Source organism: Mustela lutreola, chromosome 5 (genome assembly GCF_030435805.1).
Source record: "Mustela lutreola isolate mMusLut2 chromosome 5, mMusLut2.pri, whole genome shotgun sequence".
Taxonomy (NCBI): Eukaryota; Metazoa; Chordata; class Mammalia; order Carnivora; family Mustelidae; genus Mustela; species Mustela lutreola.
This window is the reverse complement of record NC_081294.1, coordinates 161539818-161556098: the sequence shown is the minus strand read 5'-3', so window position 1 is coordinate 161556098 and position 16281 is coordinate 161539818. Positions and strand designations below refer to the sequence as shown.

Genomic DNA, 16281 nt, shown 5'->3' with positions numbered 1-16281 from the left:
GTGACGGGGACAACTAATGGGATGGGGCCAGAACCGAGCTCCACTCGGGCAGACCAGGTGTGTGCGACGAGCTTGTCTGCCTCCAGAGCATTCCAGAGAGCATGAGAGCAGGTGCTCCCACCTGTCCCCGTCCTCCCCCGGAGCCTACATCGTTCTCCGAATGAACACGGGATAGGTACGACCATAGCTCTCCTGGAAGTGTGAAGTGAGCCTGGGGTCAAAGGTTTTATTTGATGTAACTCCTTATTAATGAGGGAAGTAGAGGTGGTTTGAGCCGTCCAGAGAGCTCCTGAGAAGAAAGTCCCTGAGCCTAGGCTCTGTGACCAGGATGGCTCTGGGTGCCACTGCTGGGGAGACAGAGCCTGCACTTAGCGACCTCCAGCGCTGGCCCGGAAGGCTGTCGGCTCCGCCAGACGGCAGCTTCCATCTCAGCAGACAGAGGGAACCGGGTCAACGTTGGTCTGTGGAGCTGGGTATTGCCCAGTCCGTGGACAACCAGGTCAGGACTGCATCCCATGGGCCTGGACCCTTCCAAGGAGTAAGTCGGGTTTCAGAAAAGGTCTCTGATCGTTTCCCATTTTTGCTCCTGAGGAGTGTCTGAAGACCGTTGTCATACCCACACAGCCTGGTTACCCTGTCCGCCGGGAAGGGAGACCTCAGGAGAGGCCAGAGCACTGACCCATCTGGGGGCCGGTGCGTCACCCACGGTCCTAACTCGGGAAGCACCAAGCCACCGCCAAAGCAGAGAACTAGTGTCTTCTGATGAACCTGAAAATACAACAGGCGGCCCAACCCAAAGTAACCAAAGGAAATAAATCAGAGTACAAATCAGTGAACCAGAAAACCCAAGAAAAACAGAGAAAGTCAGCGAACTAAAATTTGATTTTTAAAAAAATGTATGAAAGACTTGTCCGACTGATGAGAAAGAGAAGCACAACTTAGAGCGTTAGGAGCCAGGTGACACCACGGCCAGTGACGCAGATGTCTGCTGAGACAGGAAGGGAGCATTACATATACAACTTCTAAAAATGGGCTCTAAGTCTGACAATTCAGACGGGAAGGACCAGCGCGGGCAACAAAGAAACCAGCAGAGCTCCCTCGAGGGGAGGCAGGGGACCTGAAGGTGCTGTGTGGCGTAAGAACTGCGCCTTTGCTCAAATCCCTTTCTGTGAACGAGATTCCATCCCAAATAGGGGCCCTGGCGAGTTGTACTAGATACTAAGTAATAATAATAATGATAATAATTCCACACAAAGTGGGCCTGAAAGCTGCATGGGGACTGTGCTTTCACGCGTCTGTGAGGCCAGCGTCCCCCATTACCTGTACCGGATGAGAATGTGAGAAAACATAATGCAGTTATAGACCGTTGTCTCTCATGAACGTGCATGATGATCTAAACACAATTCTCCCTGATAAAATCCAATACTAGTAAAAATTATTCTAGGAAAATGCAGTTGGTCTTATAATCAATCAATTTAATCTATCAGGCTAACAATTCAAAAGGGAGAAATCGTTGTAGTAGACCAGAAAATATTTGACAAAACCCAGCGTCATACCAGCAACGTGGGTGTGGAAGAAATTTGCCCTAACCTGGTACAGAGACAACCATCCCTTACAGAAGTGCCCGTGGGTGACATCCTATGTAACAGTGAGAGACTGAGCTCTTTCCTGAGACCGAGTGTAAGGCCCAGATGGGCCCATCTGTGCCTCCGTGAATGCTCCAGCCCAGGCCTGCAAACGTTCTAGTTCTGATGCTGCCCGATTTATGGGTTTCTTCCTCTGTGGCTGCGTTCTTGGGGTCGGTTCTAAGACCTTGAGTGGTCGTTCCTGCCTTGGGTCTTCCCCTGGAAGCTTACTACTTCCCCGTGTCGCTGTCACCCTCACAGGAGCAGTGCGCCCTGCTGTGAGCCCCACGCGGGGCTCATGGGGAGTCCGCCTGTGCCGGGAAACCTGGGAAAGAAGGGCTGCTGACGCTCTCGTCCGCGGTGGGAGTTTCTGTCCATTGGGTCTGGCTGTGAGGGGGCTGGGGCAGGTCCAGGGCCGTCCTCAGATGAGGAAGCCCCCAGCGGACTGGGCTGGGCAGGGCCTGGCCCACACGGGAGCTCCTGCACGGTCACCCCGTCTGGAATGGGGTGAAATGGTTTCCATTCAGTAAACTGCCTCTGACGCTCTGAGACATGGATTTGATTTACAGATGACGTTATGGAAACTGAAATGATTTCACTTACCGACTTCATGTATCAGCACACTTTTGAGAAAACCTAGAGGGAGCCCTGTTAGTTCCGGCCAAATCTGGAATTTCTCCCAGGTGCATCAGGTTCAGAATGTCACCGCACTTCACCTGTTTAACCCCACGTTGGGGCCCCTGGGCACAGTAATCAGATGCTGGGCTCCTCACCACGTGGCCACGCTGGAGCAACACAGTCCCCAAACCCAAGGCCCCCTGTTTGGTCTCGTTTTAGGTTTTCTTGTTCGTGGCCCCCAAGAGCTTCACTCCCATGCTGTGGTTGCTTCCTCTGCCTCCCTATTGGGCCCCGAAAACAAGGCCAGACTAGCAAGGACGTTGTCAGCAAAGAGCAAATACCAAGGCAGAATGTAAGGGTCCATCCATGAATGGGCTGTACAGACCGGCTGTCCTGAGTGTCCCAAAGCCTGTTTGCTTCTTGGTTTCTAGCTGTGGTTTTGTTGCTCTTGTTCCTAGGTGAGGCTCTCCCATTCCCTCCATTCATAGAGCCTCCCCTACAGGCCACATCCTCTCCTGGATGACCTCGGCTGGGGCTGTGTGCAGGTAGGTGCTCTCCCCACCTGGGGTCGGGCCGGCTGCTCTCAAACCTCCCTCCCAACCAGCCAGCGGCTACAATGCAAGGTTTAGAGGCGCCGTCCTGGCGTGTCACCAGGAACCGACATTACAGAGGCGTCCTCGCTGGCCCTCAGCAGGGCACGTGCACCCACACGAGAGAGATGTGCTGCCTTTCTGATATGGTTTGACTTTGTAAGAGAACAAGAAGTAAGCTTGGATAAGTCACGCAGTTTTCTTAATCACTTGCTTCCTCCTTCCTAACGTCATTACCGCATTGTCCTGGACGGTGTTACCAAGTCTAACTCACACATGTTTGTAAAGCTCTTGACGTTGAAATGCGCACAACCTAATTTCCGTAAATGCTTAAATTAACCTTCCAGATACATTTTTAAGAAATCCCAAGCTTGGGTTATTAAAAGCAAAACACTAGCTTCAGTGAGAGCTCTGGAATGCCGTGTGGGATCTTATGAAGATGCTTCCTCGGTTCTCCTGGAGGAAATAAACCTTGAGGACCTAAGATACAAGCCAGTGAGATGGGAACAGCACCAGGACTAGAACGGATTTATGGCATCATTAAAAGACAATTATTAGTTTATTACCAGAAGCACCAGTTTAATTACACACTGACCTTCAGACTGTTTTCTTTACGGGCAGGAAGCCTATCACGATTCCGGAGCTCAGGGAACACTGCCCATCCACTCGTGCAGCTGAAACCGACTGCTCTTTCCTTAAACACAACTTTCCCTGAATGACCTGGAGGCGCCTGGCCTCTGCTGGGAAGTCCCTTCTTCCTCCTCTCTGCATCTTTGTGCCTATCCTTACAGGAAGCCCCGGGTCCACCCTCGGGACACAGGACCACTTTCAAGTGTCATCTGAATTCAGAAAATTGAGTTTTTCCTTTAAATTGTTATTCATTTGGTTGAACAGTCTCAGGAATGACATCACAATTAAACTTGATACATTCGTGTGCAAACTTTCTAGAATGATCTCACTGATCATTGCTCTAATCCTAACAGTCCTTTTCTATTTGGCTTGTTGCTGAGTTACACCAACTCTGCAAGTGTGATGCCTATCACTTCGTGTCTTCAAACCGAGATACCGACGTGTAACCGCTCTGCACTCCTGTGGTGCGCAGACATGCAAACGTCCATGGGGGCTGGCGGCAAGGGCACATGGGGCCTCCGGCATCCATGGGCACTTTCTGTCCAGCTGTGCTCATCCCTGACCGAGGGTCATGTCCCTGAGCCTGGCAGATGTTGGCATGTCCCGGGCCGGCCAGCGCACTGAGTGTCCAGCCAGCGCCTCCTCCCAGCCAGGCACAGTAACAGCGGACAGCAGTGTGCATCTGCGCCCTTGGCCGCTGGCCACACATGGCTTGAGCTGCCATGGGAGCCCCTCAGAGAACGGCTCCTGAGAGACCGTTTGGGAAAGGTGGTGTGAGATGAGGCAGAACATGTCTGTTCAAGGATGAGGCCGAGAAAACAGTCTATTTTCAGCTGAACTTGGGAGAGGAGAAGGTGGTGAATTGGCTCAAAGTCACAGAAAAATCGGACATGGAAGCATCCAGTGACATGCGGCCAGACACCTGCAGTATGTTTGCATTAGGTCCATGCGGCGAAGACAGAGCCCCCAGCCTCAGCATGCGACCGTCCCCCAACCCGACAGGGGTCTCTCGGGGCACACACCCAGCGGCTGACACGGTTCCTCCCTCTGGAGGTCCAGGGCCATCCACCACCAGTGCAGGGACCAGCATGTACCCAGCCCTGTCCTCAGAGCCAGGCACACTCCGGGGCCCTTCCTCCAAGGCCCAGCACTCTAACCAGGTGGGAGGAGCCCTCCACTTCTGGGACTCCAGCAGCCTGGTGAGAGCGAGCCAGGATCTCCCTGCATCACAGGGTCCCTCCTCCATGCCACCCACAGCATTCTTCTTGCCACCTGAGCAAGCTTGTCCACCGGTGCTGGGGGCCTGCTCCTACACCCATGCCACAGCGTCCGGCCCACTCAGGGTGTTGGCTCCATCCTTGTATCCGTGTGCATGTCTGTGTTTGACAGCAGCCAACCTGTGTGTGAGTGCAGTGCACACGTGTCCACACACGGACAGCGAGGGTCTGGGGAGTGGAAGCAGGGACGTGGAGGATGCACCTGATTCATGTCTCAGGAGCGACGGGGACAAGGAGAGGCGGCACTGGGTAAGTGTGCTGACATGGGCCGTGGCCGCCAGTCCCTCAGAGCAGACAACCCAAAACAGCCGGGGAGCCCCAGGGCTGAGGGTGACTGGTGCTCGCTGGGAAAGCCAAGCAGGGAGATGGCATAGGAGTCCACATCCTGTCCTGGGAGGAAGGTGAATTTCCATTTAACGTCAGGAGGACCAGTGTTGGAGTCCATGCCTGGACCAGCCATGACCCTGGGAAACCGGCACAGACTCTCCTATTCTCCCTTCCAGAGAGAGCGTATGCAAACAGATGTTTTCCGGGAACCCCTGCAGTAGTGCAGATGTTACAGACACGTTTCCACTGGTCACTGGTGTGGCATTGTCACTATAGGCACTGGTCGAGCATCATTGCTCTGTGTCCTGTTGTGGTATCATTACCGGGGTGCTTGTGTGGCATCGTTATCATAAGTACCAGTGTGGCATCATTACTGTGGGTACCAGTGTAGCATTGTTACTTTGGGTATCTGTGTGGCATAGTTACCACAGGTACCTGTGCAGCATCATTACTACGGGTACCGGTGTAGCATCATTACTATGGGTACCAGTGTAGCATCATGACTATGGGTACATGCATGAGATCATTACTACATACACCACAGCCCGTGTTCAGCTTAGTGATTGAATGACTGCCTCCCTCTCGGCTGGGGACATGATCAATGTGAGCAGACACAACTGCTCATGTTGAATCAGGAACGTGCCAGTGTATTTAGAGTGCCAGCCTTCGAGCCAGACTTCATGAACCTCTTCGGTTATGATGCCTCCAGGTCCACCCAGCACAAGTTGCCGGCTTCTGCGTGTGCAGACTCTGGCCCAGCATGCCTCAGTGTGGGCCTCCTGCTTCAGCACATCACTCACTGGATGTCCTTCGGCCACTCTCCTGTGGATGTCCCGTGACCAATGTGGGTGGCAGTGAGAAAAGGTGTCAGCACGTCCTGGTGTTGGTGGTGCTTGTGTTTGAGCTCCCTTTCCTCATACAGGTGCCCTTACCACAAACGTACATACCTACCTTCCAAGTTACACTTAGAATATAATTGAGAGGCACAAAATACCGATGTGACGAAGGAAGTGGCCCCAGGGCGCGGCAGCGAGGCTAAAGGGAGCTCTGGATCCCAGACTCGGAACCTCTGAGTGTGGCCCACAGGCTCTGCTACAGGAAAGGGAGCAGGATGCCGGGCCTCACGGGACTCCGGCCAAGTGCCCTGCACCGCTCTGCCCTTGCGGCGCCCTGGGGATACCTGGAGCTGATCGCAGCGGCCTCTCCTCTGACAGGGGTGGGTGATGAGTGGGAGATGCGTCTGCTTGCCTGAGCCTGGGTGCAGCCGTCTTCCTGGGGAGGAGAGTCCTGCTGTCTCTAAGGCTCACTCTGAGAACGGGTCTGGGGCATTTCAACATGTCATGTGTGCTGAGCATCTAGTCGCCACTCAGAGCACATGCAGCAGAGACGTGTACTTTCCACAGAATCCGGCCATTTCCCAGCTGGCGCCATGCAGCCCAGTGCTTGAGGGGCTCCAGCTGGGGTCCTCCCAGAGTGAGCTGTGCTAGAGAGTCTGGGGGACAGAGCCAGTTACGGGGAAGCCACGAGAGTGCACGTGTCAGGACGTCCATCCCCCCAGGCAGGAATGAGACCCTCCCCCCGGGTGGTATCAGGAGTCACCCCCGCTCAGCTGCAGGGAGCAGAAGCAGGGACCACGTCGCAGGCCTGGAGCTCCCGTCCTGTCAGTGGTGAGGGTCTTACGCCCAGAAGGGGACCTGGACCTTGCCAGCCTGGCCGATCCGGGACAGCCCCTCCCCTGCAGATGGTTCAGAGAAATTCAGGTAGAACGAGTCAATGGAGCTCAAGGACCTCAGAACAGAAATATCTCCACATTCAGTGACTGGGAGGGTCGCAGCCCAAGTGAACAGACAGCAGCCGCCCCCATGGCAACGCTGGCGGCCGGAATCTGAGGACTGTGTTCCAGCCGCCATGGGTGACGTGCTTCCGGAGGAGGTAAAGCCAGACAAACGGAACCCAGGGAAAGACAGAGGAGCTCGGCGAATCCATCTGAAGCAGCACAAGGACGACATGACGCAGTTCGAGACGAGGGTCGTCCTGACAAGGAAACGGCTCCGCAGCCGAGCTAGACATGGGACCGAGCACGGAGGGACCACCTCGTGACGCAGCTGCGTGTGGGGCTGAGGGAGCCACCTTCCCGCTAAGGGGGACCCTGGAAAGTCCAGAGGGGATCCCAGTGGAAAGCCCCAATTTGGTGGACGGGAGGCGGTGTCCACAGCATCCTCCTGCCCGAGTGTGAGGCCGAGGGGTGGACCTGCAGACAGACCACGCAGGTTGAGGGAAGTGGTGCTTCCCAACACACTGTGGTGTCCCTTCCCGAATATGGTCCTTCTGCCGAGCGTGCGGGTGCCGATGATGGACCTCTGCGCTTCCATGCCCGCATGCGTGGTTTTGTGTACACGTGTGTGTGCCCACGTGTGCGTGCATGTGGGGGACTGTGCGCACAAGAGAGAAGGCTGGTCCCAAACATCCATGTGTCCTCTCCCAGCAGATGAGGCTTTCCTGTTGAGTTTCTCGGCAGGGGGACCCCCCCCAAACCAGTGCCCTGTGGGTGGCCGGGAGCTGTGCAGTGCAGCCTGTCCCCGGCGAGGCTGTCCTGGGGTTTGGCACTGCTTCACTTCAGGATCTCATCCCCCCAAAGCACGTCCGGCGTCCCGGGGACAGACCCGCGGCCCTGGCCTTCTGTCCTGTGAGCTGTGCGCAGGGAGAGCCGTGAGCACACCCCACCCCGGTCCTTCCCAGCACGTTGGCACGTGGAACCAAGTATCCCGTTGTTTCCGAAACTGCTTCTCACTGGGGATGTGCTGGGCCTGGTCGCTGATTTGCGGTGAGAGTGGCACTGGGCCCGCATCCAGCTCCTGCTCGGTGGGAAATGTTTGCCCATAGACAGCATGCCGGAAAGTGCTGCCTGTGGGCAAAACGTCAGGACTTTTGAAAACCTGGTTTCTGACGGTGGGGGGCTGTGGCAGCTACCAGCTCACATTGGACCCTGTGCTAAAAAATGTTCTCTCCACACGAATGCTCTTTTCAAGGCCAGAGTTGGCGAGGAGAGGCTCTGTGCTTCATGGTCGATCTCGCATGGGGTTTCACCTGTTCCGACAGGAAGACAAAGGTAAGGTGCTTGGCAGGCCTGCGCAGGGCCCCAGAGATAAGCACGGTCACATGTCAGAGGGGCGGACTGGACTCCAGCTCTTCCTCGAGTCCGACTTGAGCCACGGGTGGTTTTACCATTCTTCACTGAGCTGTTAGGGCCTTGCCAAGGACCCTAGCAAAACCATGACATGGCCATGGCCCTGGCTTCCCTCGGTGACAGGTTCCTGTGTAGCATTGGGGAGGGTGAGCATCTCAGCAGACAAGTCTTGGGCTGTTGGGTCTGAGTCCCAGTGGTGGGCACACCAGGCAGACATAGGACCCTGGGGCCAGCTGCTCGCCAAGCACCCTGCTCACGGTCCTCAGTGCACCTTCTGGATAAGTGCATTGTGTGCTGCTCAGTGGCTGATGGCAGCGGCTGGGCGCTGGCCCCAAGGAAGCGGGTGCTGGCATTGTGAGTTCTGGGCAGAACCTCCCGATCCCAGCAAGAAGAGGTCGTCTGCCAGGAGCGAGGATGCCCTGCCATGCCGAGGCCCGGGTAGACCCACCGCCCTCAGCCTGGAATGAAAGGCCCCGACGGAGCCCGTTCAGACGCTTTGCCCCGAAACACGGGGACTGGATTCAAAGTCACAGAACTGCAAGACCCTGAGGTCACTGGGGCCAGGGTTTAGGGGTCACGGGGCAGATGTGCCTTTGAATCCCTCCGTCCCTCCGCTGCCTCTTTTCCTCTTGTGGCACTTAGAGAAACTTCATTATTTCAACACAAGCAGCTTAATTTACTAGAAATGCAGCCCACAGCTGGCGCTAGCTCTTCCAGGGACGAAGATATTTCTCCTCGCGCGTCTGATCTCAGACTCAGTTTTAGAAAAGCCCCCGAGTCTTAACTTGCTGCAGACTCTTTTTTTTATGAAACTCTGAGAATTTAGGAGCCGTGTTTCATCTCTAAGGTGCCTAGTAAGCAGCACGTAGGGTTTGTGGTGGCACGAGGGGGTCGTGGCCACTTTCTCTCTTCGGTGTGGGGTACACGGGTGTGGGGTGACTTGGATGAGCCTGAGGTGGGGCCTGTCGGTGGGAATGCAGGATCCCCTCCATAGGCAACGGGGACCGAGTCACATGCTCTGGAGCCAGCAGTGGGCCTCCTCATGGGTGGAGACCTCTTACAGGCAGCGGACGGGGCCGTGATCGTCCGACGGGCAGCCACATGCAGGGAGGAGAAAGCCCAGCAGGGCGGGTGGGCAGCCAGAAGCCTGTGGCCTGCTTGGGCCAGGCACCGTAGCACAGAAAGGATGTGGCCATATGGGGGTCGCCTCGCGCAGACCAATGGAGGGGGAGGTGGACGTGCTTACCACGGGCTCAGGGTAGACGGGAAAATGAGGCGAACCTCGGCCTTTTTAGAAGCAGAGTCCGTGAGTAGATGAACAACGTGCGTGAGCTTCTGTTCCATGTCCCTGACTGGCCTCATTCTCTCCCAGGACGTGCGATGGAGGTTCAAGTTCTCTCAGTTGAAGGGGTCCTCGGACGACGGACGCACTCAAGTGAAGCTGCTCTTCCAGCACCCAGGCAGCGGGCAGATAGACGTGAAGGTAGGTGAGTCTACGTGGCCGTCAGCGGCACACGGGTGACAGCCGACCGGCAGAGGAGGTTTCTGTCCCCTGCAGCCGCAACCCCACTGAGCCCCGATGGCGGGACATCTGAAGAGCCTGGGGTCTGTGTCCTGTAGCAGGGCTTAGAGCTAGGACCGGGCTCACAGAAGCACGTTAATGGATTCTACTAAAAATTATGTTCCTCAGTAAACATTAACAGCCATGCACGCTCAACGGTGCACGAGGTGAGGCTGTCTGTCGGAGAAGCAGCTGACCCCGGCTTTTGTAACAGGTCATGACCTCAGGGGCGCAACAGCGAGCCAGGCGCAGGTTCTGCATGGTTGGCAAGCTGAGTCTCTCCCTCTGCCCCGACCCCCTACGCACCAACTCTCTCTCTCTCAAAAAAACAACCATCCATTTGTCCGTTGAAGGGCATCTTGGTTCTTTCCACAGTTTGGCGACTATGGCCATTACTGCTATGAACATTGGGGTACAGATGGCCCTTGTTTTCACTACATCTGTATCTTTGGGGTAAATACCCAGGAGTGCAATTGCAGGGTCATAGGGAAGCTCTATTTTTAATTTCTTAAGGCATCTCCACACTGTTCTCCAAAGTGACTGCACCAACTTGCATTCCCACCAACAGTGTAAGCAGAGAGAGTCAATTATCATATGGTTTCACTTACTTATGGAGCATAAGAAATAACATGGAGAACATGGGGAGATGGAGAGGAGAAGGAAGTTGAGGGAAATTGGAAGGGGAGGTGAACCATGAGAGACTGTGAACTCTGAGAAACAACCTGAGGGTTTTGAAGGGGCGAGGGTGGGAGGTTGGGGGAACCAGGTGGTGGGTATTAGAGAGGGCAGGTATTGCATGGAGCACTGGGTGTGGTGCAAAAACAATGAATACTGTTACACTGGAAAGAAATTTAAAATAATAAAAAAAATAAAGACTCAATTGTAGCTATTAATACCAATTTTTAAAAAAGAATACAAATACACGAGCAGACAAAATTGAAAGTGTTTTACAAACTTCATTTTGCATGATTCAGTCTGTAAAACCAGCCCTTCTGTCTGTTTATGCGCACTTGTGTTGCCGACAGCCCAGTCTTGGTATAACTGAAGACAAATGACAAATCCAGGGAAAGACAGACCCGTGAGATGCAGGAACCTCTGCCACTCGGACACCGGTCACCACAGTGCCTGTGTCTCATTCTCATGAAATCGGAGACACGGCACACAGGACGAGCTCATATCCAAATTCAGGTTTTAACATCTTTTTATTGAGTTTAATGAAATAATGTTCTCTATTTGCTTTTTAAAAAAAGATTTTTATGTATTTATTTGACAGAGAGAGAGCACAAGAGCACACAATCAGGGGAAACAGCAGAGGGAGGGGGAAGCAGACTCCTGGTGAACAGGGAGTCCGATGCGGCGCTCGATCCCAGGACTGGGGGACCCTGACCAGAGCCGAAGGCAGACACCCAACTGACTGAGCCCCCAGGAACCAGGCATGTCTATCTGCTTTTTAAGTACGACGGTGACTGTACAGAATCTGCTGACGTTCTTAGCTTTAGGGAGCAGATAAAATCAAACCCTGAACGTAGATGCCCTCGGGGTACCCGAGACACCCCGTGAGGGAGCAGCAGGTGATACAGCAGGTCTGTTCTGGACACAGAGTGGGGAGATTTGCGGTAATTTCGTATGTGTCTCTCTCTGCACTAACACGATCGCCATGGGGACCGTCAGCACCACATCCTCTCCATTGCTTGACTGATTGGCCTCTGGTGGGGGTGGGGGCGGGGGGGGCATTAAGGGTTTCCTGCCGAAATCCTGCAGCCTCTTAATCTGGTGCATTCTGTGGGCACTTGGGTGACGCTTTGGAAGTCGGCTCACGGCGGGGTCTCAGGGATCCGTGCTCGTGCGCGTTCCCGTGGCTTCCCCAGGGAAACTGCCGGTGCGAGGTGCATGCTTCCGTGGTATCACAGGGTCCTTTGATGGTGACGCAGGTGTCACTACATGGGAAGGCATTTGTTTTTGCAGTGTTTGGGGAAGTTTTGGTCGTCTGGATTCATGAGAGGAGCGGGCCTGGGAAATCCAGACCGGGCTGCGGGACAGGCAGTCGAGAACTTGGGGCATGGGTTTGGAAACCTCTCACTTTCCCTGGGGAATGTGTACGCACTGGACCGGTTCCATTTTCAGCTGATGAAGACAGAGAGCCCTGGAAGTCATGGGGGTGCGGGGATGGACACAGGAATGAAAGGGCTTGAAGCTTCAGTGATTTGCAGTGATTTCTCTATGAAAAATTACAATTGGGAGCACGGTTAACTCAGCTACACATGGACAGCCTCCCCTCCGGGGCCGGTGGGCAGACGCAGAGGTCAGAGCCGAGGGCAGGTGCAGGTGGGGCTGGTGGGCATGTCACTTGGGGCAGGCAGACATGCAAGAGAGGAGCCATGGCACTCTCTGCTGGGAGGGAATGTACTGTGTGGCTTCTGGGAGCGGGACAGATGCACGACGGCTCTTTCCAGAAGCTACCCTGAGCCACATCCCCATGACTACCGCCTGTGAGGTACAAGAAAATGGGAAAAGATAGAAGGGAAACCTGGGCCCCATGAGAACACTCAGCATTGAGGCTCCATTTTAATGAACAGCCTGTGGAACCGAGCTCTGAGCTGGGAACCCCAGTGCTTGCAAATGAGTGGCATGAGTGGCACATTGCTTGCGTCAGAACTCGGGAATGGGTAATTGCCCAGAGAAGGCAGCGTTCCCGTCCACTACATCTTCTCGTTCAAGCAGTGATAACCATATAATGATTTTCCTCCTAGTATTTACTAGAAATTTCTGCACTGCTGGGCCCAGGTAGTGCCTCCCAAACAAGTGCAGCGGGAGAACTCTGGGGCCCCCAGCGTGTGAGGGGCTTGGGGCTGGCATACCGCTCACAAGTCTGGGTGTGTGCAGGGACAGGTCCTGACTCCAGGCTGCTTCTTGTGGCCACAGGGTGGGAGCTGCCACGTGTGGTTTTCTTCTTATCTCTTTCTCCTGACAGAACTGGGAAGCGAAGGACCTGCTTTCCTCTGCTCTGTGTGTTGCTGCCGTGAGCTGCGGATCAGGAGGACAGAGCCTCAGGGCTGACGGTGCCTCCTCAGCCCTCATCCCCAGTCCCTGACCTCGCTCTGAGACCAAGTGTGCAAAGTACATGTTTCTCTGGTTTCACTTCTGCCGCCAGACCAAGCCACCGAGGGGCAGCCCTGCTTCAGTGTTTTAACTTCAGCACGTCCCAGGCCTATTTTACTTGAACAAAGGAAGAGCAAATCCATGTCAAAAGCACTACCAGGGACCTGGGTGGCTCAGTGGGTTAAAGCCTCTGCCTTTGGCTCAGGTCATGATCCCAGGGTCCTGGGATCGAACCCTGCATCAGGCTCTCTGCTCAGCAGGGATCCTGCTTCTCCCTCTCTCTCAGCCTGCTTCTCTGCCTACTTCTGATCTCTGTCTGTCAAATTAATAAATAAAATCTTAAAAAAAAAAAAAAAGCACTGCCAGGTTCATGCACAAACACATTTACCAGTTTGCAAGAAGGAGACTGTCCCAGGTGCCACTAAAGCCCAAGAATTCTGATGCCACCCGTCCAAGGCTGCTGGCATGTGGGCAGAATGCCCGCCGTGCTTGTGAGTGCAGCGTGCTGAAGGAGGCAGGAGCGTGTCTCTGGGAGGATTGGTGGTGTGTGGCCATCGCCCAGCAGTGACCGAGCTGGTCACCTCGCCAACACCTGCTCCTTGGCCTGCAAGGAGTTGGCCCAGAGTGCCCAGCGAGGTGGGACGAGCCTGGCCGTGGGCGCACATTTGCATGAAATACATCTAAGCATGTGGATGAGGAACGGATGTCGTGTCTCTGAACCTGAAACGTGGCTGTGGAGCCTCCGTGGCCAAGAGCATTGGTGCCACAGCATTTGTCCTCTATGTGGCTGACTCGGTAGACCTGGGATGCTGCCCAGGAAGCAGGCGGCGCAGGGAGGGAGCCATAGTGAGGCCAAGCCACCACGGGAGACACGCAGATGGGCCACTGGGGTGTCTACCTCTGTCTTTTTCTCTGTCTTCATCTCTCTTTCTGTGTATCTCTCTCCATCTCTTTATCTCTCTGTGTGTGTCTCTGTGTCTCTGTCTCTGTCTATGTCTCTGTCTCTGTATTTCTGTGTCTCTGTCTCTGTGTGTGTCTTTCTCTGTCTCTGTGTCTCTGTCTTTATCTCTTGCTTTCTCTTTCTGTGTCTCTGTCTCTTTGTGTCTCTGTTTCTCTGTCTGTCTCCTGTCTCTGTGTCTCTCTCTGCCTCTCTGTCTCTCTCTGTGTATCTCTGTCTGTATCTCTCTGTGTCTCTGTCTCTCTCAATGTCTATGTCTCTGTCTCTGTGTCTCTGTTTCTGTCTCTGTGTGTCTCTCCCTATCTCTGTCTCTCTCTGTGCCTATGTCTCTCTCTCTGTCTTTGTCTCTGTGTGTCTCTGTCTCTGCTCCTGCACTGGGCTCCTTAGTGGCTCATTCCAGGCGTGAAGTAACAGTGTTTGTAGGGCTCTGGTGCTGGCCCTGTCTTGGTGTGGAGCCGTGTGCCTCTGTCTCGTGTGCCACTGGTGAGACCCGCAGTAGCCACGTGAACAGCGATGCGGACAAGCCACATCTCCGAGCACCTGCCTTGTCCTTGAGTTACCAACACCGAGGAGAGGAGGTTCACGGGCAGAGATGGGAGTCATGCACCGGACAGCTCTGCCCTTGTGGCAGCAGGTGGCAGGCCTGAGTGAGCCCACCATCAGGGAGGCTCTGTGGGTCCACAGCCTACATGCTGGACCCTGTGCACAGGTGCCGAATGCCCTCAGTGCCCCGCTGTGTGGCCGCTGCACCTCCGTTAGTAGCATGTGGGTCTCTAACTCAGCCTGGCGTCCTTCTGCCTGGAAGGTTATTGAGTCCCCATTTTCAGGAGGAAGACTGAGGCCAGCCTGGCGGGAGCATGGCCAGCTGGCTCAGTGACCGCCAAGGCTCCCCTTGTGTCCGTGAAACTCTCCCTTCCCAGCACGAGGCGCACAGGTGTGCCAGCTGTTGGCCCACCTGTTTCCAGGTTTAAGGCAACAGGACCCAGCCTGGTCCCCACGAAGCCACTCCCAGTGGCCTCACCCTGATTTCGAGTCTTGGTGCCTCTGCCTGTGAGGCTGTCGCTTCCTGCAGACACGGAGCTGGAGGACGGCTGTTCACTTCCTGCACAAACAGAGCTGGAGGACGGCTGTTCTCTTCCTGCACACATGGAGCTGGAAGACGTTGTCAAGCATCCTCTGTGTTGTTGGACGTGGGTGCTGGGACGTGGGGAGACGGCAGCGCTCAGAAGCACTGACAGGGATGGAATCCATGCTGCTCAGTTCTGCCGTACGGAGGGCACGCCCTGCAGAGAAGCTGAGTCCGTCCATCTTAACGACCTTCTGCTGAGCAAACCCTCTCTCGACTGGGCTCCACCACGGTCCTTCCCTTGGGTGGGACGGAGCTGCCTGGGAGCCACTCCAATGGCTGCAGCAGCACTGAACATGGGCTTTGGCGCCGGGAAGCCTGGCCCATCCCGATGTGGTCACCCAGCCTGGCCCTGCTGTCCGCACACCCAGCTCTCGCTCCCGCGCTTTGTAAGCTGTTCCGTGGCAAGTGTGGTCGCTGCGCATGTCCCTCCTTCCACACCCAGTGTGGGGCTTGAACTCATGGCCCCAAGATCAAGGGTCCCATGCTCCCCTGACTAAGCCAGCTGTGTGCCCCTCATACACGTTGTTTTCAAGGACGCTCGGTAGCCTAGGCCCGTGGGTGCAACCTGCTGTCCTCGCCCGTGTCCTGCAGCAGCTGAGGTGGGCGGCAGGCCTCGGTCTCCAGCCACCATGGGCTTAGAGCCACCAGTGAGTGCCGTGCGCCCAGAAGACAAGACTCAGGACTGGCCTGTGGAGGGCAGGGCTCGTCCCGCTCCCAGCCCGCCGGTCTTGGTCATTCCCAAGTAGGAAAGAAGGTGCTTTAGAACAGTGGCCTGTCAGGGGCTGAGGTCCATGTGTGCCCGGGGCCCTTTGTGAAAAACTCTGTTCACCGGACACTTAACCACTCCGCTTTCAGACGAACTGAAAATGAACTCAGGCCCTGTGGGAGAACTCCGTCTTCCCAGAGGAGCTTCAGGAAACCCGATGCATGTCTGAGGTAGTGCTGGAGCCTATGGGGCATTTGGAAGCCACGCAGGATGTGCTCAGTTTCCCTCAGAGCACGTGAGTAACCCACGACCCCAGGACTTCAGGCCTCTTTCCTTGTGTGGTTTTATTCTGCGGACTGTTTTGAGGGGAGGATTTGGGGTGGGTGAAGGCTGCCCTGGGGAGCGGCCCCAGCTGCGTGTTTGGTCCTGGGAACTGGAAATGCACCCGATGCACCTGCTGGGGCGGGCCTCAGGGAGCGGGCTGGTTTTGTTTTCTTCCTGATAGTGATGGTCAGTTTTTATCACCCTATCAGCCAAATCATCGTCTCATGACTGCTTCTTTCTATCCCTTCCA

General features: G+C 55.3%; 1 protein-coding gene across 1 annotated transcript in view; it reads left to right on the top strand.

The window, feature by feature from the left end:
- The window catches only part of LOC131831241 (gamma-2-syntrophin-like), a 129568-nt gene that overhangs the window by 101237 nt on the left and 12050 nt on the right, over positions 1–16281 (top strand). The window contains 3 exon segments of the mRNA XM_059173401.1: positions 3098–3115; positions 8102–8176; positions 9627–9737. Coding sequence (XP_059029384.1) covers positions 3098–3115; positions 8102–8176; positions 9627–9737 — 204 coding nt within the window.